The 23,817-nt window shown below is 43.8% G+C and overlaps 1 protein-coding gene across 1 annotated transcript in view; it reads left to right on the top strand.

Moving 5' to 3' along the window:
* TTC1 (tetratricopeptide repeat domain 1) overlaps positions 1-14,375 on the top strand; it is a 30,618-nt gene extending 16,243 nt beyond the window's left edge. Inside the window, exons 6-8 of the mRNA XM_082063721.1 lie at positions 895-1,043; positions 7,008-7,062; positions 12,721-14,375. Of these exons, the coding sequence (XP_081919847.1) occupies positions 895-1,043; positions 7,008-7,062; positions 12,721-12,854 (338 nt within the window). The 3' untranslated portion in view covers positions 12,855-14,375. The remainder of the gene's footprint in view (positions 1-894; positions 1,044-7,007; positions 7,063-12,720) is intronic.
* Positions 14,376-23,817: the final 9,442 nt, after the last annotated feature.

A 23,817-nucleotide genomic window follows, 5' to 3' on the forward strand; every position in this document is an offset into this window, starting at 1 on the left:
ACTTGGCTTACAAACTGCAATGCAACACTTGGAGCACAGCAGAGCAATTCACACTAACCTGCAACTTGCTGACTGTAGCATTGTATTGTCCTTCCAGAAGGAAAAAATAGAATATTTAGCTAGATGATCCTAGATTTAATTGTCCCGAGAACCATTTTAACGGGTTGGTAAATATAAAATGTGCAGTCTTTCATACTCCCTTTTCTGTGATGAAAAATGGATGAAGAAATTATTGAGAAATTACTATTTGCAGGTTACTGTTAAGTTCAGCATTCAGTCTTAACTGCATCCATTAACATGGTCATGGCTACCAATGGAATAAAGAGAGGAAAAGCTTAAATGCAGTCAGTATGCCTCTTAACTTGTAGAGCTAGTATTACCATTTGTGGATACCCAACCCAATTTTGAGTGTTTGATATTGGAGTGAATTCAGAACACCAGTAGTTCTCCTGGAGTTTGTCACCCCTTGAACTAAAATAAACAGGGTAACACTTATTTTGTCTGCTATATGTATCTTTAGGTACATTTAACTTGAGCTGTAATCAAATAATATATACTTATTAAATATACAGAAGCTGAAAAATATCTTACAGGTCCTCAAAATTTCTGAACTGTCACTTAGAATCTCTGCATATATAGTATTATAAATGTTAAATGTTTGTGCATTACAAATCTCTTCTGTCTGCAGTGGATTGTAGATGTTAAATGAAATAGGATCGTTTGCATTAGACTTTCACAGGCCTTTCTGAATTATGACTTTTAAATTGTGACCGTGCTTGTTTCTAAGCTACAGTATAAAGGTAATGATTAAGAATTTAATACACACTGAAGAATTAATTTGAGGGGTGTAGACATGTTTCAAGTAAAATACTGTGCTTTGTTTTTGTTTTCTAGCAGTGGAATTAGACCCTCACTATATTAGAGCTTTGCTGAGGAGAGCAGAACTATATGAAAAAACGGAAAAATTAGATGAAGCTCTGGAAGATTATAAGGCAGTCCTAGAAAAAGACCCATCAGTTCATCAAGCCAGAGAAGCTTGCATGGTAAGCCTTTTTTTAGTATACTTTGGCATAACTTTAAACCAAGGTCTTTTCTTTCCTATTCTAAATATTCAGTGCTGTTTATACAAGCAGCTTCATATACTGCAGCAGTGATAACTTTTTTTTCAAGTCTGAAAGTGTAGTGCTCTTCTCATGTGGTTTGACATGAAGATTACATCAACTGCCACAGCTTCCATTACAATAAAGCATATTCCTCTTTTTACTTTTGTAAAATGAGTGAAAGCAGATGTGTGTTCTGAGCTTGTAGCATGTAATTGCACATTTAGCTGTTGAACAGTGCACACACACACTCACACTTCATTCTAGTTTTCTGAGGCTGTCAATTGTTTTTATGCATGTGCTAGGAAAGGTTGTCTGAACCACTGCTGCACTTTAGCACCGTGGAGATCAGAACACAAGAACCCTATAATACAGTTCTTGCTAGCTGCCTAATTAGTGGGAATCTGTTTTTTTTTAAGTAGAATTATATTTCTGCTTGGTACATTTGCAGCCTTTATGGCATAATTATAAAAGAATTACTTTTTTTGATGACTTGATTGGATAACTTTGAGAATGGCATAGACAGGATTCCATCAGTCTTGTATCTATGTTTGTAGCTACTTTAAAATATTGATATTTTTGTTTCTTGATTTAGCTACTTTCTGTTCATATTCTTTGCTATGTCTTGTGTGCATATTGGCCACTTTGAGTATTTTACTAATAGTGACTGAAGTCTGCTATTAATCTTCAAACACCCTTTCATGTGAAGAAAAAAGCACCTCCTGATTCTGTTACTTTCTTCCTTCTAAAAAAAAATTCTCCAGCTTAGTACTGTCTTCCAATGTCCGCTTGTAATCAAATTACAAATACTTCAGGATAAAACATTTCTTGCAAGTTTCCTTGGCCTTTAGGATGTGTCAGCTTGGATGAAAAAAGGTAAAAACCCCAGCACTTGTGAAACCCCAGTCTAACATGTAAATAATCCCTGCTCAATGGGGATTTAAAGTCACTGCCACAGCCTGCTGATTTGAGGTTTTAAGTATCTCTTTGTGTAAAATACGAGCAGGAAGTGATTTTTCTAGTGATATTTAGTATGGTAATGCTCAGTGTGGGAAATTGCTGTGGATTTGACAAATTCAGAGGGTCTTTTCACACGGTGGCAAGAAGGGGAATCTATTTTGTGCAGAAAGCTCCTCTTACAGGCTGCTTACTCTTCTTATTTTTGAAAAGAGGTGATGAAGGCTGTTTTGAAAGGACAAATGTGGTAGAGATGTGGCCAGCCAGCCTGTGGTTTTGAAGGAACATGTACTAATGAAAGGGAGCCACTCTAAAAAGTACAGAGGTGGTCACTTTTTATCAAAGTGGGAGCTTCAGGGCATGGTAGGTGAATTTTGCAAGCACCAGAGTGCCTGGAAAGAGCTGATGATTTTCTGCAGGGATAACAACAGTTGAACTATTCTTTACTTCCATTTTAATGCAAATGGATGCAATTTAAAAATGTAATTCTTAGTTGGGCACCCGAATCCGTATGCTAATACTTGACTTTATTTGTATCTGGTTAAATTTTCAGAGGGTGTCATTACTTTAGTTCGGCTTCACATCAGTGAACCTGTAACATATTCTGCCCCATAAAGAAAAAGAAAATAATTTACTTCACCTGCAAAATTATCTCTAAAACCACTTAGAATATGTTGATGCAGAAATATTTTTGAGAGGCTTAGGTTTAATTGTTTTAACTCTCCATTTGGGAAAATAAATCATCAGTAGTGAGGTTTTTATTTATTTCCCAACCCCTTTCTCCATACTCTGGTATTGTGACAGATTAGAAACTGCTTTTATAGCATATTAGCCAAGAAGCCTTGTCTGAAATTACTTCCTTTGGGACTGGATCAGTTGCAGTGATGGCAGAAAAATATTCTGCGTAAGTGTGTAACTCCTGTGAGCGGTAAGGGTATGGTTTCACAAAGCAGCTGAACTGACCCGCTGCTCACAGAGCTGCCCTGTTGTGTGAGCGCAGGTCCCGGCTCATGTCCAACCTCGGGGATGGCTGGTTCTGTACGGGACTCTAAAGGGAAAAACACCAACAAGCGAGCAAAAAAAAGCCAGCGATCAAAAAGCCCCAGATCATATACTTCATATTGCTGTGGCTTTTTGCAGTCAGACAAGTGTTGCTGCAAATGCCAGTGAGAAGGAAACAAGACGTTATCAAGGCAGTGCAGGAATTGGGGCCAAACCTTTGGGCAGCACCCACTGACGCAGTCGGTTTGCTGTGAGACAGTTTACTTGTGCCTGCATCTGGCTGAAAGCAGGAGAGCACTTCATCACCTACCTCTTGGCAATGGCTTCATAAATGACAAGCTTGTCAAACATCCTTACTGCATGGGTAGTGAATACGATGGGTCCATCACAGTCTAGAGGAGTATTTGTGTTGGCCTTGTTTCTAGCCTGCTCGCTGAGGCTGGATTATTTGATCCAGGAATTCAGCCAAGGAGTCTGCTGACAGTTTTAAAGGAAACGATGGGGTTTCGTTTCTGGAGCTTGTAGTCTTTTGGCACTAGATGAGCGGCAGAGTGAGGCCTAGTGTAATCCAGCCAGTTCCTTGGTACAACAGTGTGTAAGAAGTGCACTTCAGCAGCTCATCATACAAAGAACAACTGTGAAGATCAGACGTTGTCATGAACCACCAGTCAGGACTCCACAGATTAAGCCTTGGGAACACTGTCAGTAGTTGGTACAAAATGTAGGGTGTTTAAAATACATATGTTTTAGCTGATTGGAACCCTGTGAAAATATAGATAATGTCCTTTATACCTATTGCAAAACCACAATTTTCTTTCAGTGAGTATGTCTCTAATAATCTCACTAAAGAGCCCTTGCTCAGTAACCGGTGGAGGTTTGGGCTGGAAGAGAATCATGAGGAGTGCTGCTTTCTTCCTGGCCATATTTCAGGAATGTTTTAGAATGATCAGTAATTTATTCTAAATTTTCATAGCTGGGAAGTACAGAGGTTGACTGTTTCATATACCTTCTGCTCCTTGACCTCGTTTACTAGGCAGAGGCTTTAAGCTCACATGTGGTGCAGAACACTTTGCACAAAATGCCCTCAATTTACACCGCAGTGGTATTTAGGACATTCTGCCCTGAGTCGGTCCTGTTCTTTGTCAAGTTTCCAGGTAGAAGCAATATTTTGAGACTGAAGCTTAAAACTCCCATCTTGAAAAATTGTTAAGGAAATAACTGACATCTAGTTTCACCCTTTTAAAAATATTCACAATAGATGTCTACATTTCATAATAAAGAAACAATTCCAGCTCTAATGTTGACTCCATATGCATGGTTAACATATGTAATATGTGGGAGACGAAGAAGCTTTGCTTTTTTGTAAGGCAAAGTGCATTGCACTTTGCAGAAATACCACAGCATTTTTTCCTCCTCACTGGTAATGAAAATGATGCATCAAGAGAATCTGCAAATTTGCTTCATTCACTGTTAATCTTTCCCCTTTCGGTGCACAGAAAGTATTTCACATACTGCTTCAGGGGGAATGTCACAGTCTTGTTAAATGACAGCTTAAAAATATTAAATACACAGTAGTTCTTTGCTTTGATTCCTGATTTGGTAGCTGTTCTGAAATATCAGTACTGTTTGTTTTTCAGGAGTAGAGTGCTAGAGTTTTGATTTAAATCCTAGTGTCACACACTTTAGTTACTTTTGACATCTTCAATGGCAAATTAAACAGATTGAAATTATAATGTTTTGTGGTCAAATAATCCTATTAATGCTTACCCTGAAAGTGTTTAATTATGTAGTATTAATCTTTAGGTTTTGTTTTTAGCAGGTGTGTAACAGTGTTGTGTGAATTTTAGCTTCAACATGGTTTTTGAGGAATTGGCAGGCCAGATAAACTTATTTACCAAAAGAAGCTGTACTTCGAGATGAGTATCATAGACACCAGACAAATAGCTGGCCTTACGGACATCTTTCTGTAGATAACTAACTTTGCAAATACATTTCTGGAGTGAGAAATGCTGAGTGTTTGGAACAGTAGTATTCAGACAGATAAAACATGGAGTATGTATTTCAGATCAAGGATTTTTGTCTTCGTTTCCTGCTAAAGCCTAGTGTCCAAATGTGAGAAAGATGCTCCATATATGCCAAGTTCATCCAAGATTCAGCAGATCTCGCAGCCGCAATGCAAACTGAACTCGGAGCCTGGGGATATCCGCACGTGTTTTCATGCAGGCAGCTCAGGTCCAGGTCTACACCCAGCCTAATAAGCCCCTCTGGGTCAGCAGGAGTCAGATGAGGTCTGACTGGGCTCATTAGGTCTGGCTCACTGGTGGTGATGCTGGGCCTGGGCTGGTTTTGGGCTTAGCCATCCATGTGTGTCTACATTGTATTCCTCAGTACTCAGTTTTCTGGTTTTTTTTCTAGGGTGTATCACCTCTCTTCCCCATCACTGTAGAAAATGAGTTGTCTTTTCTTGTGTTCACCAGTGTATTCTGCTCTGAAGAGCAAAGGAATAGCCAGGCAGCCTCGTCAATGGGCTTTTTCGTGAGGTGAATGAACATCTTATTTCAGCATGGCAATGATATCAGGATGACAAACCTATCTGTTGTGACTGGAGATGTAAATGACAGGAAGGAACAAGATTAGGAAATGAATTGTTTAACTATGTTGAGAAGCCAGTTATCATAAGGGAAGTGTATCAGGAGTGAATTCCACACCTGTTACCATAGTCTGCAACTACAATTAATTTACCGATAGCACCACTACAGTATGTCTGTCTTATTTGCTATGACCCCCACAAGAAGAGACAGCATAGTTATGCACATAATTGCATGCTGAACTGCCAGAATCACACAGTAATAAGCATAGTTTAAAAGCTTAAAATAGTACTTCTGAAACATATGAAAATGATGTCTAAAAAGTAACTGTCGTTCATAATGTATTTTGTTTTAATATTGTATTTAACTGATTCATAGAAAATGCAAAATTTAAATGAAACAATGGTAAATTTAGTTGTAGTGAACATAAAGTTATAATTAAAAATTATCATTACAATCATACAGCAAAACACTAGTGTGTGTAAGGATGGAAGATAAGTCAAGGCTGTTCTAGGCAGAAATGGGAATCTCAGATCATTAGGAATGCACAGCCCATGCAGTTACAGAATGCTCTTTAGAAACGTGGTCGGTTTTTGACAGTGCAACAGATTTTAACACTGGTGCCAGTTCTGAGGTGGGAAAAAGCACATTAATGAACTGTTCCTTGGAGCAGCACCTTGCCCAGGATGAACTGTTGGAGTTTCCTCCCTTGAACTCCCAAATCCAGGCCCCGTTTGGTATGCCCTGTCCTTAGAACTGTGCATCTATTCCCTAATAAGATGCAACTCATTAAACTATGTCCTGAAGTTCATAGACAGCTAATTCAGTGATCTTCTGATAAAATATTTGTATTTAGAAGATCTTTGTGTTTTCACAGGGTGGATTTCCCTCAGGTGCGATGCTGCTGAGAACGGACTTTATGGATGTTTTCCTCATTACACCTGTGTTTAGGTTCAGAAGTCAAATACTGTGCTTGCTTAGTTCCTCTGGCCTCCCTTACAGAATTTAGTGCACGCAGCAGTGGAAACAGGGCTAAAATATACTTTAATTGTAAGTCTCTTAAATTCCATAAGCTTTTCAGTTAAAATTCCAAGCGATCAGGTCGGGTCTGTTTTTCTGCAGCTAAAATGTACGCCTGGATGAAACCTGCACTTCCAAGTTACAACTTACTGTTCACGTGAACTGGTGTCATAGGATGAATTACAGGTTTCCAAAATGAGATGAAAGTGTGGTTTGACATAAGGATTCCTTTTAAACTGTAAACAGCGTATCCTGGATATGTGTCCGAAAATTCCATAAGCTTAGCCTATGGTATTATTGAAAGCATGGGCCTGATTCCAGTTTTTCTCTCTTTCCACAGCGACTACCTAGACAAATTGAAGAGCGGAATGAAAAATTAAAGAAAGAAATGTTAGGTAAGTGGTGTGTACATATAACTTTCATAGTCTACTAGAAAAATAAAATGCATGAGTAAAATTTCTTGTAGAAAATGTGAAGAAGGTAAATCTGCAAGGAAATAATTGTTCTGTGTTGAGCTAAACTCTTAATTTTTTTGAAGTTCTCTATTGCTTGCTTTCACCTACAGTAAGTTCTAGCTAATTCTGCCTCGCAAAAAAGGCTATTGGTTAAATTCAAATAAATAAATACTCAAGACCTTCTAAAACAATTTGTATTGATGCATGTAAAAGCAGGGGAAAATGGTTTGAAACAGACCAACTGCTCTGCCCTGCAAGTAGCCCTTCAAAGGAAACGTTCCCATGAAAGGCATAAAACAGGGTTTTTGCTAAACCTTTACGTAAAATAAGTCAGCCAGCTGTAATTACTGAGCATGTTTGATCTTGTGTCTGAAGAAATAAATTTGGTTCTTATTGTAGCGCTTCCAACCTATACTCCAAGTCTTCATGTTTACGTTGATTTGTACAGTGTTTCAGTTCTGTTTGTGAGGAGGCTGAATTAGACCTACCTAGTGTTGCAAACAGGCATCTGGCTTGCACGTATGGCCAACTAACGCTGTCATGAAAACTGGAGCTGTGTACGAACAAACCGAAGTAAATGGAGTGCATCGCCCTCCTTCCCCAAGTGTGTTTCCTGTTTTCCAGCGCTGCAGCTCATTACCACATAGTTTGTCAGAAGCTGAAACCACTTCTTAAGCGATTGTGTGTAAATAAGTCAGAGTACACATTCTTGGCTGGATTTTTCTTCCAGACTACCTAACTATGAATTCTTCTGTGCAAGTGGTAGTGCATGTGATTGGCGAAGCTGATATCACTAGAAAAAAAGCATGTTTTGTTGCCAGAGTTCATTTCTGCTTTGTGTTCTGCGAGGATCTAACTTTCCCAAAGCTGACATTTGTATTTAAATTACTTTCATATTTTCTATTCAGCCTTGCAGGTTAGTGCTGCCACTTGCCACTGAAGTTTGCTCAGTATGAACTAACCTCTGAGTTTCACATTAAGGAAACCTTAACTTGCCGCATGGATGTCAACATATACTGACCATTTCTGTGTTCTTTTTTATTTATCTTCTGACGTAAAAGCCAAAGATTTCCACTGATTGTGCAACAAGCCAGTCTGGTTTAGAGAAGCTGCAATCCTTGTGATAACTGGGACCAGCTCCTTTGGGGAGAGGGTGTGAGAACAGGGGGAAGTTTGGAATAGTTTTAGAAAGGTTTAGCAGCTTTGGGGGCTGTGACAATCATACCTTTTACTGCAGGGGAGCCAAGTATATTTGATATTAAAAAAATGGGGTGGAACATATGTCATCTGTGTAACCTGTCAGAGACACATGGAGTTCATCAAATCTAATTACAAACTATTGGGATTTTCAGCTTAAGTTATAAATCAGTGGATTGCAGAAAATAATGAAATGTACTTGATTATCAATGTGGTTATGGGAAGGTGTATCGGAGCTTTTCTGCCAATAAGGGATTTTTCCAGCTACATGAGATCAGTAAAGATATTTATTAGGCTTAGTGCCTAAAGAATTAGGGGTTGGGGGGGAAGGTTTTTGGTTGGTTGGTTTTTGTTGTTGCTGTTGCTTTCTTTTTGTTTTGTTTGTTTGTTGGTTTGGTTTGGTTTTTGGTCTTGAGGTTTGGGGTTTTTTTAGTACTGCAGGGCATGTTGTATTTGCAATTAAGCTGCTAAATCCCAATACTGTGTATAGGGAGGTCACTTTAAGTGCTTCAAATTAGAGCTAATGTACAGTTACTTTCAGTTCAGTCCTCGCTTACCATTTAGGGAAGGGAAAAGTATTTGCCTTCGCTCTTTTAATTGCTTAAGAAATGTTGTTGGTAATACAGAAAGTTACACAAATATGAGACTTCGTCAGGAAATTTGTCTTTTATCCAAAAAAAGTTCTTAACACAAACAATATACGGCTTTTCAACATCCAAGCACCACTTGAACACTAGCAACTATACTAGAATTACTGCCAGGCAGACAGAATAGCAATTCATTTTGGCTGTTACATCTTAATGTAAATCATGAGAAATCTTTTTGTGCATCTGCCTTTTGCAAGGGGATGTTCCATTGCAAGTTTAGGTGAATAATGAATCACAGACTTCTGAGCCCTAAATTGATTTTTACCAGTTAGCTTTCCTTTTAACCTCTGAATATTGCTTTGCTGAAGAAATTTAGCATGCTGGAGTTGCAGGTGAAAAGTAGACCTGGGGCGTCTAAGATATAAAGGACAAGATCTATGAAAATACAGTCCCGGCGAGGAGAAGGTGTGTTTGCTGGGAGCTCTGAGGCTGAGTCACCGCTCCACAGCTCCTTCCTTCCCCAGCCCAGCTCCGCCTGGGGAGAGCTGCTCTCTGGGGGAGGGGAGATCGGGCTCAACTACAGATCTTAATTTAGGGATGAAAGGGGAGTGGGGGAGGAGGAAATGGTGCTTTCCTACAATGGTGGGTTTATGTGCTTGGAGACAGCAGGAGCAGTGCTTTGGGCTGGAGATCCCGGAAAAGGCAACGCTTTCTTCTGCTTCATTAACCATTTATTAAATGTGGCTGCACCAAAAGGCGTTGCTGTACGTGGATGTAAGTGATAGAGCGGGAAGGTGACCTATGATTGTATTGTTTTAATTATTCATTCGCAGCGAGGTAAAGAATCAAGTATTAAATATAGTCTCTAGCTTCCCCCAGAGAGCTGGCCTCGCTGCAGCCGAGAATACCAAGGCAGTTGTTGTGTGTTTACTGGCTCTAGCGTGGCCGGAAAAGAGCCATCGTACCAACTCCGGGGAGAAAAGACCTTCTGAGTGTCCTGAACAGGGCCAGCTCCTCCGCCTGCCCCTGCGCAGCACGCGGGCTGCTCACAACCGCTGTGCCACGCCGGGCCCCGCGGGCTCTGCCACCGGGACACAAAGACACTTCTCACCCCAAACCTGGAGCTGGGCAATGGCCAAGTGGTTGTCTAGAAGTACAATAGCAACTGTTCACCCCAGTCATAGAGATGCTATGAACAACTTCATAGTTTGAGAACCAAAACGCCTTTAGGATGCAGTATAATGTTACGAACTTAATGGTTAACTTAGTTTAAACAGGCTGTATCTTAGAAATAACCCACCACCAGTACAAAGAAGCTGATCCCAGCTGAGCCCCTCACTGGAATGACTTGGGCCAGGTCACTCAACCACCTCATCTGTTAATCCACACAGCAGAAACAAAATAGAAGAGAAGTTGTGTCTCACCAACCAGCTGCTTTGGAAGTGTAAGGCTGTCTTCCTTTGTAAGGTCACAGAATTGCCATGTTGACTCTCAAAGACCAGTCTTGCTTTAAAATAATTACACAAATCTCTGAAAGATACCCAGTTGTGAGCCAGCACTTTGATGCGAGACCTTCATTACTTTGGTGTACGTAGGAGTGCTGCAGTAATGCCGGTACTTTCTTTATGCAGGAATGAGTTGTTTGGATAAATTGTTTGCATTTTTCCCCAACTATTGTTTGTTTGGTTTGTTGGGGGGAGTGGTTTGTTTGTGTTGTTTGGGGGTTTTTTGTGTGTGTGTGGTTTTTGTTGTTGTTGGTTTTGGTTTGTTGGGTTTTTTTGTGGGGGCGGGGGCGAGTTTTGGTTTTTTGGGTTGTTTTGTTTTGGGGTTTTTTTGTTTGTGTTTTTGGTTTTGTTCTTTTGTGAATGTGTTCACAAAAGCTCCCCTGCCCCCAGTTAAATTTTGGAAATGTGATTGAAAAAAATAGCATATTTTGGTTTATGGTGGTGGTGTCCAACCTGACTTGAACTGTTGCCAGAATGTAGGAGAGGAGGGACACACTTCCCTGGGCCAAGTTCAGGCTTGGCTGCAGTTTGTGTTGTGAGCACATCACAGGCCTGCAGTGTCGCACAAAGCAAATCTCTTGATCTGTTTGTACTCCGTATGTGCAACATAAATACTGCTCGTCGCTTTCTGTAAAGAACTCACATGCGGCTTTGCTCCTTAGGTTTCTGTACTTTCGCACTGCTGTGAAGTTGCTGCTTCAGGGTGGCAGCAGCAAAGCCTGAACTACATTGCGGCTGGTGCATCGCAGTGAGGAGACTGACTTAATAGCCATGGTGATAATTGTGCTGCTGGGCAGAAACGGGGTTTTCAAACAAAAGAACTTAGGAAAAGCAAAGACACTAAATTATAAGTGTGCATATATCTTTGCACTTAGTTTCTAACATTAGTTTAGAAATAAAGGCAAAGACAACGAGAACAACAGATGTTTCTCTTGACTAAAGATGGCTCGTGGAAAGCACACACATGGCAGTAGCAATAGGTGTGGCCTTTGCACATTTTAGTTACATGATTGTGGCCGCTCCACTTGCTTAACTGGATTTTCCATCTGCCAGCTATTGTTGTTGCTTTTTCCCCACCATGTGCACACACAAAACTCCCAGCAAAACAAAATCATTCCCTTGAAGATCTAGTAAAGGCAGAAGGCTTTTTGAAAGGTGATGTGCAGCATATGGATGCAAACCTATGGATGCTTCAACTTGTCCAAACTTCTCCTGTTTGTTCCTTGGGAAATTACAGTTCTGCATTGAAGCCAGGAGGAAAATGTTTTCCTTGGAAAACTGACCGTCTCCCTCCTTTGGCATGTCGTGCCAGGGCTCACTTGGCTTGTGTTTAGCCAACATGCAAATTGTTACCTCTGCTTCTTGTTTCATGTTATGCATTTTATCTTTGCTATCATCTCTATACAGATATGGTGTTTTTTAAAAGGATGTCATTTTGTTGTCCCTCCCCTTTTGTGGCTGGGAGCAAGATTCATTTTCTAGTCAGAAAGCACGTGTGATACATATGAATTGATTTTAGATTTTGAAATTGATATGATATCTTGATAGCCTTTACATTTTATTAAGTGTCACACCCTATGTATATTTGCTTGTTAAATAACACTTGCTTAGAGCTCTTAGCAGTGGTAAATTTGTCCTGGAGAACTGCAGTTTTGAAAGTGAGTTAATGATGTCACATCACATGACATCATGATGAATTTTTTTGGAGGCAAAATGGCTGCTTAGTGTGCAAATACAGTTGCAAGGATGAATTTGTTTCATTTTTCTTTATATCAATATACACCTTCAGAAAGGGATTTTTAATTATTACAATGAGCAGTTTGAACCTTCATTGTTTTGTTCAGTAGTTGAGGAAACTGGGCAGTTATAAATACTTGATTGTTCATAGAACTGTGGCTGCACCAAAAATGACCAGAACTGAGAACCTTGTGTTAGAACACTCAATGTTGGCAGCTATCAGAGTTATATCCAAGTGTAAGGATATGGGAGACCATTGCTTCATGGTGTTAAACTCTCGTGCCTGAAGAGCCTATAACTGAGGAAACTCGGTGCTCTGCAGAGCTGGCACCACCGAGCCGGGAAGGTCTGCAGCCACTCGCTGATCTGTTTGCAACCCCAAGGCTGACAGTAACTACATCCCTACCATTGGGAGTCTTTAAATTCATGTTAAGAACCTAAATAGCCAACAAACAGCAGAGATTTGCACAGCATTTACCTTGAGTTTGTAGATAAATCAGTAGAGCTGGACTGTCGATGGGAGTTTTCTATCTGCTTCGTACTTAATGTATTATCTCTCCTTTTCACTGCAGGCAAACTGAAGGATCTTGGGAATTTGGTTCTTCGCCCCTTTGGCCTGTCAACTGAAAATTTCCAGATAAAACAGGATTCATCAACTGGTTCATACTCCATCAATTTTGTTCAAAATCCAAACAACAATAGATAGCATAGATTTAATCTCATTCTGCTGGCTTTCAGGCTTCGTGACTGTGTGCTTGCACGTACCAGTAACAGAATTCAGCAAATGTTCTTCACGCTCTCAAGTGAAGATAAGACTCAAGCATATTCATTTCCCTGCTTGTGAAATTATTTACAATGTCGATGTAAAGCAAGTCATTTGACTTCTCTTAGTGATAACAGTGTCCAGTGTGTGACTTTTTTTAATTAATTGTTTTTCTTCCCTTGCGGCGTTTGGCTTGTCCAACAGTCAGGTTCATTATTTTGGCCCATTCAATGCTGGCAACAAAATTTCTAGCAAGCAATTGGGTTGAATGAAAATGCTCACGCACCTGTAGCCAAGAACAACGCCTTGTGGTGTCTTGGGGAATTAATGAATCCAGCAGAAGCGCTTCTCCCCACTGGGCAGGTGGGGGTGACTGGCAGCAGGCAGGGCAGCGAGCCAGTCTCTGCTCTGCAGTCGGTTTGCTTTGTCATAAAGGCCTGGTATTTCTGTGGGTTTGGTTTGTGAAATTCTTGCCTTATTTGAGTCCTTCCCATGGTGGGGATGGGGTTAGAAATAACACAAATAATACACTTGCAAGACATTCATTTGAAGCATTTGATTTTTTTGGTCTTGCTTATAGCAATATCAGCCAGTTAACCTCAGGCCACCCTTGCACCCCAGTTTGTTTGCTTTGTATTCACATTTCTGAAGGCAACAAGGAAATTTTGTGCCTATATATACACACACTTTGTAATGTTACCATAAAATTAGTGACATTTGCTTTTCCCATATTAATTCATATCCATAATAATGGTAAACAAAAATGTTAAAGTTGATTGCAAAAGATCTCTATAGTGCACCAGACCTTGAAGACCGTGCAGTATCTATATCTCTATATAAATATAGGTGCTGTTGAAATAGTTTGTTCAGACTTGGGAGAAGGGGTGTCTTTTGTAATTACTACTTACTGGTTTTTATATCTATGCTGAAATGTTTACGTTGGAGGCGGATTTTTCCGTTGTCTCCATGCAGACTTCAATACATGATCTAATGAAATAATTATTGGTGGCTCTCTGTTGGCTGTAGGTTGTCATCTCAAATTTGTTTCAGGAAGTCTCTCTGTGTGTACTTAAGGACTGAAATGATAGAGCTCCAGTCTTTACACTAATACAGCTCAAAGGAATGGTCTCTCAGGCTAAGGCATTCTTGGTGCTTTAATTTGATTTTTCTCTCTGCAGCTGTTGAGGGGTTTTGATTGTTACTTAACTCTGTCCTGCTGCATTTTTAGTTTTGACTTTGTGGTTACCTGTTTGTAAATCATCTCAAGTCTGCAGTGTATGTGAATTAAAATGTCATTGTCAAAAGAACAGAGAAGCCCTAATTCAGAGCAAGGCCTGTGCAGCCCATAATACCTGCGTAATTAAAATGTCACTTAAGTAAGTAACAGCCACCAGCCTCTAGGATTTCCATGTGCTGAAACTGTAACTATCCTGTGCTTACTTGAGTAAAGTTTCTGATGTGCAAGGCTGAATTTCCTTTACTAATGAGGTTTGGGCAAAGGGGTTGGTGTGTGGGTGGGAGGTTTTGAAGAAAGATTGATTGATTTATCTATCCTTAGAGCCGCCCTCTTTGCTGCAGCAGCTGGAGTGGGGTTTGCCAGGCAGAGCTTGGCACAGCCTGGAGCCTGACAGCTCCGGTGGGCTCAGTACCTGTAAAACCCTCTGCTCTCTGAACCGAGCTCTGCAGCTACATGGAAGGCTTATTGGGTTGGGCAGTGTTGGGACTAGTATAAGTGATAATCATCTTTCCTGAAACCTGGAACGCTATGGAGCAAACATGTCCAAGCTGCTTCAGAGGCACCCTGGGCAGAGGCAGCGCTGGGCTGGAGCTCAAATCTGGGTTTGTGCCCAGGCAGCCGCTCAGGTGTGACCGAGCAGCTCAGGTGTATCCGAGCCACCACTCAGGTGTGCCCCAGCAGCTCAGGTGTGTCCGAGCCACCACTCAGGTGTGCCCCAGCAGCTCAGGTGTGTCTGAGCCACCACTCAGGTGTGCCCCAGCAGCTCAGGTGTGCCCCAGCAGCTCAGGTGTGCCCAAGCCACGCTACCCCAGAGCTGCAGCTCCAGCCTGGGACAGGCAGAGCCATCAGCTCGTGCTGTCACGAGCTCCGGTGCCGGAACATGGGGCGAGGGGCTGGCAGCAGCACGGCCTGTCTGCACCTGGAGCCCAGCTGGCCATGGGCTCCGGAGGTACAGGAGGGACTTTCCACAGGGGCTGAGCCCCAGAGAAAGGAGTTCTTCACGGCTTTTGTCTCACTTACCAATGTCAGCACTAGTCGTGCACCACTGGACGTGAAGCAGATGAGGTCTGCGTCTTGAGTCTCAGCTGCAACATATATATACACCTACATACATACAGACATTGAACCACTTTGGAGCTACTGTGGGTACTTTATATTTTCTATATATCTTTGGTATGACCAATTAATTGCCATCTTTACACACACGGTCTGTGTATATCTGTTACTCACCAGTGCGTGGCTGTTGTGCAAACTTACAAGCAGTAGCTTTTAGCAACCTGCTACTTTTACAAATGAGTGACAAATTTTCTTCCATTCTGTTCCTGCTTCGCATCTTTAAAGGGCTGCAAATATGCCTTCTTGGATGGAGGCTGGTTAATTTATTCTGGAAAGTAAAAGCACAACAAAACTTCTGAAATGCCTGCCTGCTGTGCAAACATAACATCAAATAAGCGTGCAACTTCCCTGCTGGATGCCTGCGGTGTACCTGGACTTTTAAATGAAGGAAAGAACAAATGAAGTGGAAGGAGTGCAGCTGATTTGCTTTCCACACTGTGTTTGTAATTTAATTGCATTGTGTGAAAGAGGCAGGTGAGTGTCCCTGGAAATCGAGCACACCAGTACCGAGGAACCGAATCTCCAGGTCATACCCGCTCAAGGTGCCGCTCTCCAGCAAACCAGGAACCTCTGAAATGTGTTGTCTGCCATTTCAGCAAGTTCTCCTCTAGGTAAAGTTCCAATTAAAGGCCTGAAGAAGTCCTTTTGCGTTGTCCAGAGCCTGAACAATTGCATTTATTTTGCATTTTATTTTTAAGGGATTTTTTTTTATGTCTAAACTCGTCATCACAGCTGCCACCAGAAAGGTAATTGGTACATCCTGCTGCTGTAATTGGCCACAATTCCACCGCAGTGCCAGCGTGTCGTGAGTCACATGTGTTGGGCTTACAACCTCTGACAGGTAAAAAAAGTTTTATGAAACACAATCTTTTGAGTATAAGTGATCTTAAACCAACAAGTTCCTTGCTCATTTGTTCCAATAGTTACTCACCCTCACTGTAACAAGCAGGTTTGTCTGCCCTCAGCTCCCAGCCTTTGTTCCCTCTTACTCTGCCTGCTAAATAAAAAACCTTATAGTACTTGGCCTTTTCTCCACGAACATGTTTGCATAGGAAGGAGGGGCCTGTTGCTCTTCTCCAGGATTTCCATAATGTTTGTGTCTCAGACCTTCCTTTTTTTGACATCAGAACCGACACTGAGATTTGTCGCCCTTTCTGCTCTATGCAGAAGGTGTCACGTCATTCTTACTCCCTCCTTGCTTCTACCCTCAGACTGTCTTAACCCTTTTGGCAACAGATGTGCCAAGTTTTAGACCTCTCCTCAGCCCTCTCGGCAATAGCTGAGGCACAGACTGCCCTTTCCTGCACCTCTGGACAACGTTTTCTTCCCTGTGTTAATGCAGCTAAATGCTACATTAAGATGTTGTTTGGCCGGGCTGGCTCGCTGAGCAGCGGCTGTCACGCTGTGTGTTCTCCCAGCGCGCTGTTGCTTACCAGCTGTTTCAGGAGTGACTTTAGCTGTGCTTCTCAATCACTGATGAAAGTGTCAAACAGTGGGGATCAAAGCAGCGTCTCACAGGAAACATCCCCGTTCGAAGGACAGTGGCAAATTGTTTGAGATCTGGCAGGGAGACCATCTCACTCCACCTGTGCATCGTTTATTTTATAGTGTAGATAGTTATCTGTAAATATTGTGTATACTCTAAAGTGCTGTGCCAGGTGATGCATCTTCATAATTAGACTTACTAAGCCTGACAAGGTCTATTTTTGATGGATTTTTAATTGCATGTTTGCCTTTAATTCTTTATTAGTGGATTTCTGATCCTGTTTTCAGATTCCTATCTGGGATGTCAGATTAACCAGCCTATATTTACCTGGGTTGTCATGTTTGCCCTCTGTTGCCCCACTGGCGTGTGACTGTACCCAGCACACATTAAAGGCAAGATGGTTGAGCCAGCTGGCCATTTTAGGTGAAGTATCTGGGTTTATTTTCAGTCCCATTACTGTTCTGCCAGGGTGCTAACGGAATGGCAAGTACATCATCCCACCTGCTTTTAATTAAGAAATATCCAACACCAGTACTTTTATCACCAGCAATAGGCCACCATGCATTTTGAGCACTGCATTTGTTCCTAACAGATTAGAATCTCTCTTCTATCATCCTTATCTTTGTTAGTCATGCCTTTTTTTAAGCTTTCCTTATCAAGATTGTATTCTCTTACATCAAGTTTATAGCAACTGCCTGTTTTGTCTTCCCATATGCTTCATTTTAATTTTTCAGTTGTTGCTTTCATATCACCTGGAAAGTAGCTCATGTGTTTTCTGATGGGTTCTCTTTCGTGAGCTTTATCATCACACTCATTGACACATGCTCAGTAGCCAGTTTATTCTACAGTACTTAAAACTGCTGCTGCTTCTTCCTCTACTTACCCTTCCAGAATAGCTAATACCCAGTAATTGCCAGTCCAGTCATTTAAATCATTCCACTACATTACCATATTCTATAATAAAGCTTATATCATTATTTTTTCTCAGTTGTGAGACTATGCAAATGTTCTTATTGTACAGGAATATTGGAAGTAAGAATGAGGAACCAGAAACCTCTCTGCACTCTCTGATAATTCAGTACAGGTTATTTAGAACAGTAAATTATAGATTATACCACTCTTGTTACCTCTTCCTCTTCATTTGTGATGGGAGCAGGATACCCGAGGGAGTGATCATCACCATCCACTTCTCTGCTGCCGCTCACGCCAGCTCAGGCTCCCGAGTCAGCCGTGGGCACAGAGGAGGCTCACAGAGCGCGTCTTTGGGTTAGCACAAAACTGAGATTACTGCCAATCCAGCAGGCGAGCTGCCCCAGGCCCAGGTGACCTTCCCCACAGTGGAGCTGTCTGTGCCACAAACCCAAGCTCTGCAGTGAAGGACGGTGTCTGTCTTCATTTATTCAAGGGGTCAGAAGAATTGCTGAGGCTTCATATATAATTTTACGGAGTCCCTGCAGCGTCCCGCACTCAGCAGTTCTGTTCGTGCTCCCGTGGTTATCCTGGCAGCAGACCCTTGCTGGGGCTCTGTGACCCACCCGCCCTGCAGCACCACACTTGGGGTGGCTGACTCGCAGGGCTTCCAAAAATTGACATTTCGCGAAGCTCTAAGGTGTGTACATGGGTTCTTGAGAAAGTAAACACTCGCTTATCCCCAGAGCAAGCCTTGTCTTGTCTCCTCAGCAAAGCACAGCGACCTGCCCGGCTGTGGAGGAGGGCTCCACAAACCTTGTTAAAATCCCACTTGTTTTTATTTGACCTGTCAGTTTGCTGCAGCAGGAGCTGGGATGGCCTGAAGAAGTCTCTCCCCGAACACTCACACCTTGCCACGTACCCTGGGTTACAACCAGGGCTGTTCTCATTACCGTGCAGTGGATGCCACTTTGCTTTTGGCTCTTCCTGCCCTTGGCAGCGGGTGAGGCCCCATCCCCTCTTCTGCCACCAACTCGCTCCGTCCCGCCTGCTCTCGCCTCCTGGCACCTCAACAAGGAATCTTCTGCTGGATCTCTCCCTTGCCGCCATGCCTGTGGCACAGCCATGGTGCTGCCCCCTCCACGTGCTCTTAATTCCCTCGGCCCCCAGCATTAACCCCGCACCCTGTGCCACCGCCCGGCGTCCTGGGCAGCAGGGCCTGGCTCACCTCCTGCTTCTCCTCCCCCTTCTCCCAGGTCTCCTCTAGGACCAGCACATTGACCCGGCTCCATCACAACACACGGTCCCTTTGCCCACTCGAGACACTCAGCCCACGGCCACTGCGGGCCGGCAGCGCGGCTGCACCCTGCCCAGCAGGGCCGCCCCCTCACCTGGGGTCACTGGAGTGCCCAGTGCTGAGGCCAGGGACGTCAAACACAGGACAGCACAACCCGTTGTAAATCAGGAGTAAACGGAAAAGTCCATCAGTTTCCCCTAAGGAAAAGAATAAAACCAGGTCCACAAGATGAGCTTTGCTTGCAGGGCCCCCTCAAGCGGCACCAACCCCTGGGTGCCTGCCACACGCAGGCTCTGCCGAACCCCTGGCGGTGCGGTGCTTCTGGGAAAGGTTTCTTGGCCAAAAGCAGATTTTCCAGCTAATTTTGGATTTTGACTACGAGAGTCCCAATGCCTGGACTTCAGAAGAGCTCAACACCTGTAGTTCCCTCAAATTCACCAAAGATTTGGGGGATTTTGCATTTCTTAGAAGAAAAAATAAAAAAAGCTCTCAGTTCACTTCCTAAGATCCGTCTCCAAAACACCAGCCCCAAGCCAGGCAGCACGAGGCAACGCTCTGGAGTTCAGGGGCGGTGGGACTGACACGCCGTGCACTGCCAACCCCCTCCCACCCAGCCATTAAACAGCGATCTGGAATTCCTCTCAGCTCATCACATTGGGATATTTAGAATTTGATAAAGCACCAAGCTTTGAAGGCGAATCCTTCGTTCCCTGATGAGCACGTTTCAGCACAAAACTTCCTTGAGATCTGCCTACCTCTGATTAGCACAGACGTAGCCCAAGAGAAAGGAGTAGCCGCTGGTCACCGGTTCCTAGGCTTTAATTAGCCGTGTTATTCCCAAGGGATTATTGCAACAGCCAAGATCTCTTGCCGGCTGCTGCAGCCAAGAACCAATTATATCAAAGGGCCACCTCTTTTTAACAGTAGGTAAAGATGCGTAGGGGCACATTTAATGTGCAGCACTAATACGTTGCTCATTCACGAGCTTGCCCTGTTTGGAAGAATCCCAGCATTTTCTTGTTCAGCAGCTTAATTTTTTTTAAACCTGTGCAGCCTCTTGCTCCACAGGAGGTAATTGCTGGGGAGTGTCTTTTGTCAGCAGAGGCTCTGGTCAGCCCGTTTGTCTGCCGAGGCACAGTGAACTGTCAGGCTCTTGGCTGCTGTGGCATTAAGCCAGAGTCGTTACAACCTACCCAGACAATGCAAAGTCCTTTAGAGATCAAAGATCCTAAAACAAATGAAAACTAAAATAAACCACATTTTTCTGATTCTGTGTGTTCAGCTGGAAACCTCACCATCTGCAGCTACAACTCCAGCCTGGAGCCATCGTACCTTTCTCATCCAGGGGTTCTCAAGAAGACCATTTCCCAAGCCTTCCGTGGGCAGATGCAGTGGATGCAGGTTTGCCTTTCCTAGCCCTTTCTCAGCCCGGCTCTGGTCCTGGTTGCCAGTACTGACCGCACCACAGCCATCCCTGCAGACCAGGCAGGCTCGGGGCTCTGGGTGCGTGACTGTGGGTCCCTCGCAGCTGCTGACCAAGAACGTGACCCTCCACCAGCCACAGTGAATGAGCCCTCCAGCGCTGAGGCGTGAGTCATGCCTGTTCATCTGGGGAAGACACACATTGTTATTTCTGTTCCGTTTCTAACTCTGGGAAATGAAACGCAGCCCTGAGCACGGCAGCGCGGGAGGGGATGCTGAGCAGCAGCTCCCTGCAGATGAACACATCGGTGAACGGGACGTCAGGAAGATGCAGGATGTGGTATTATCTAGTCCAGCCGGTAGCTTTGTGCCTGGCTGCTGGAGTAACTTCCTCAATGTATTCCTGGAGTGCTGCTGGTGAGTGCCAAGTGATAACACAGGCCCCTGGGGAGGCAGCGGGGCTGCGGGCTCTGCTTGCCTAATTGCATCTGAGCACAGCTTCTGACAAGTGTGTCTTTCTTCATCACGGTGAAGATGGACACATTTCCATTAGCTCATTTGGCTGTGGAGCTCCGTCATGGGGCACTTTTCTACCTGAGGAAGGAGGAGTTGCAGTATTTGGAAACTTTGGGAAAGGAGGAGTCTGGAAGCTGATGGATTTACTGCCTACGGCTACAGCCATAACCTGCCATTGAAGCTACAGCTCTCTCTGAGCCCCCATGTACTCGCATGTCCCTGCTCCAAGCTCAAGCACAGCTGAAGCCATGGTACTCGCAGCCAGCAGCAAGTTTTCTAAGCCAAGATGCTACCAATGGCTTCTGATACGATTTTGCAGTATTAATGAAAAAGTGTAAAACATACGGCTACCCCAGCCCCTGTTCTCACCGCTCATTTGCAATATTGTCTTTGTAAAAGCAAACAGAGCACATTGGGTGAATCACAAGAGCATTATCCCTATCTATCTGTGCAGTATTAGTATTTCTGCGATCTTATATTTAGCATAGGCCACTATTCATCCCTTTTATGCTCTGCAGCCCCCAGCCCCTTCCTCTGATGGCTCAGAGTGCTCCAATGTCTGAATGAGCCCTCCAGCAGGCACAGCCTCGGTTTAATATTTAATGATCAAGGCAACCACATTTGGAAATTCTAGTCCCTAAGCTCTTAAAATGCAGAGCTCTTAGCTGCAAATCTGGATTTCAAAATTAGAACTATTGCTCCTGGGCTTTGAACATTTACCCAAAATTCAGAACGGCCCCAAAACATCCATGGGGTGTCCAGCCTGCCCAGCACAGAGCACACAGGGCTGGTGCTCCGAACCCAGCAAGGGAGTGAAAACAAAGACCACAGAAACACTCCAGGGAAAAGCAGGAGCAGAACCACAAACAGGTTACAGGATACAAATAAGAACCAGCTGCCAGCATAGTATGAACCAGCAAACAAAATCCTTTTCCTCCTGCCGGCCAGCAGAGGCTGAAGCTCGCCAGGCGCTGTCTTCAGAAAGCCCCGACTCCATTTGCCCTCCCTGCACCAAGAAGGAGAATGACAAATCCAACTACAAAGACCTGAGCAAGGGCAGGTGAGCAAGAGATAGAACAACACCAACAGCGAGCAGCAGTCCATAGCAAGGCCATACGCACAGGGGCTTGTTTCTGCCCCGGCAGTTGCTGAGAGGCCACTGGTGCTGCTGCCAGTCTCGTTAGCATTTGCCAGTCTGAGCTTTGCTTTACCTTTGATTGAGCAGAGGGAAAGCTGCTTTTCAAAACAGGTTCTGTGCTGCACTACAGATGCTCCTTGCAAGGCACAACCACACCTCACACATCAGAGAATCATTCCAGCTCGGTTCCCAGCTCCCCAGAAAGCGCAGCAGCATGGCAAGGACCTCACTGTGCAAATCTCGGCTCTCGGCAGCCTCGGACACTGTCAGTCGGGGAGCACAGAGGTGACAGGAGGGTGGCCCTTGCATGATTTCCTCAGTCAGAGATGAGGCTTCAGGCAGGTGACTGCTCCCACCCTCCCACTGTGCTCCTCGCCGCATAATGCTTAAAAATAACGAGTGTGCGACAGTGTCTGAATTTACTACATCACCTCTCTGTTACTGATCTACCTGATTTCCTTATTAAATCTGCCCATTAGTCTCACCCTAAAATAAACCTTATTTCTCTGTAGCAATGGCTCACGTTTTAGTTGGGAAGCTCTCACAAACGCCCCTGCGCCAGGAGCTGCACTGAGCAGCTGCTCCCTGCACTTTTGCCCTCATTAAGCGTCCCTCTTTTGATGCTTCGGGGCAGCAGCAAACACTCGTACTGAGCGGCTTTGTGCAGGACTGGCTTCTCCGCTGAAGGCTGGGTTACTTTCATACTTTCGTCACCGAACTACTGGAGTGAAGATTAATCAATGGGGTAATTGCAGAAGTCTGAGATCTGGCTAACCTCTCTTCTGGGCTTCGCAGTCACGCAGCAAATCCAGCAGACTCCCACCGCGAGAGGCGACCCACACAATGTCACAAAGGAAAAGCCATTAGTGAGCAATTACATTTCAGCAGGATTTCCCCTCTCCACCACAGCCTAATGAGGATAACCAATTCAAGAGGAACCGCTGCAAGGATGAATGAATAATGAGAGAAAAAGGATGGGAGCTCCTGCAATCCGGACAGAATAAGAAACAACCCCGTGAAGGAAAAGAAAAACACGCTCTGCCCCAAGCAACAGACAGATGTGGACGTTCGCTTACAACTACCAACTGGTTTAAAAAGCATCACAGATGCCCATCGCCAAGAGAGCATTCGCTACCGACAGCGTACATCTGCGTGATCACTCCAGAAGTTATTTCCGTTTTAGGAAAATACTTCTGCCTATCCACAACGGGTCACTGCAACGAAACACCTCGCTTAGAGAAGGGTTAGCACTCCTGTATCACGCACTAGTTCCCGGCATACCGTGCACCATAAAAAATTAATGCTCCCTTGAAACAAGAACTTCATAGAAGTCATGTTCACCTGAGCAGCTTATTTTTTGCTTAACGTAGGAGCTCAAATAAAATCAGAATATAAGTTCTTTACAGTAATAAAAATGCAAGTGGGAAAAGAATCTATAAATACAAACTTCTATTTAACAGCATGGTGCAACTCTATAGATTCTGCCATTTGAAGAAATATTTGCTGACGTGGCCTCCTTTGACAGCAGTGCTGGCGATGGAGAGCTCTGGTACAGGAGTCACCTGTTACAGCACAACTCTCCCTGCTCCTTCAGGGCACCACGGCAAAAGAAGGCGACTCGGTGCAAGGCATTTCTTCCCTAAATGGAGAAACACCCAATGACACTTACCTGAATGGACTGATGGTCTGAAACCGTTGGTACTGCAAGGAAAAATCGGCCAAAGAGGAGATGAGCAGGCAGCTCATCAAACCCCCTGCTCGTGACTCCCACCTTCCTCCTGCAGC

This window comes from Streptopelia decaocto (genome assembly GCF_964273445.1).
Source record: "Streptopelia decaocto genome assembly, chromosome: 12".
In the NCBI taxonomy this organism is placed as follows: Eukaryota; Metazoa; Chordata; class Aves; order Columbiformes; family Columbidae; genus Streptopelia; species Streptopelia decaocto.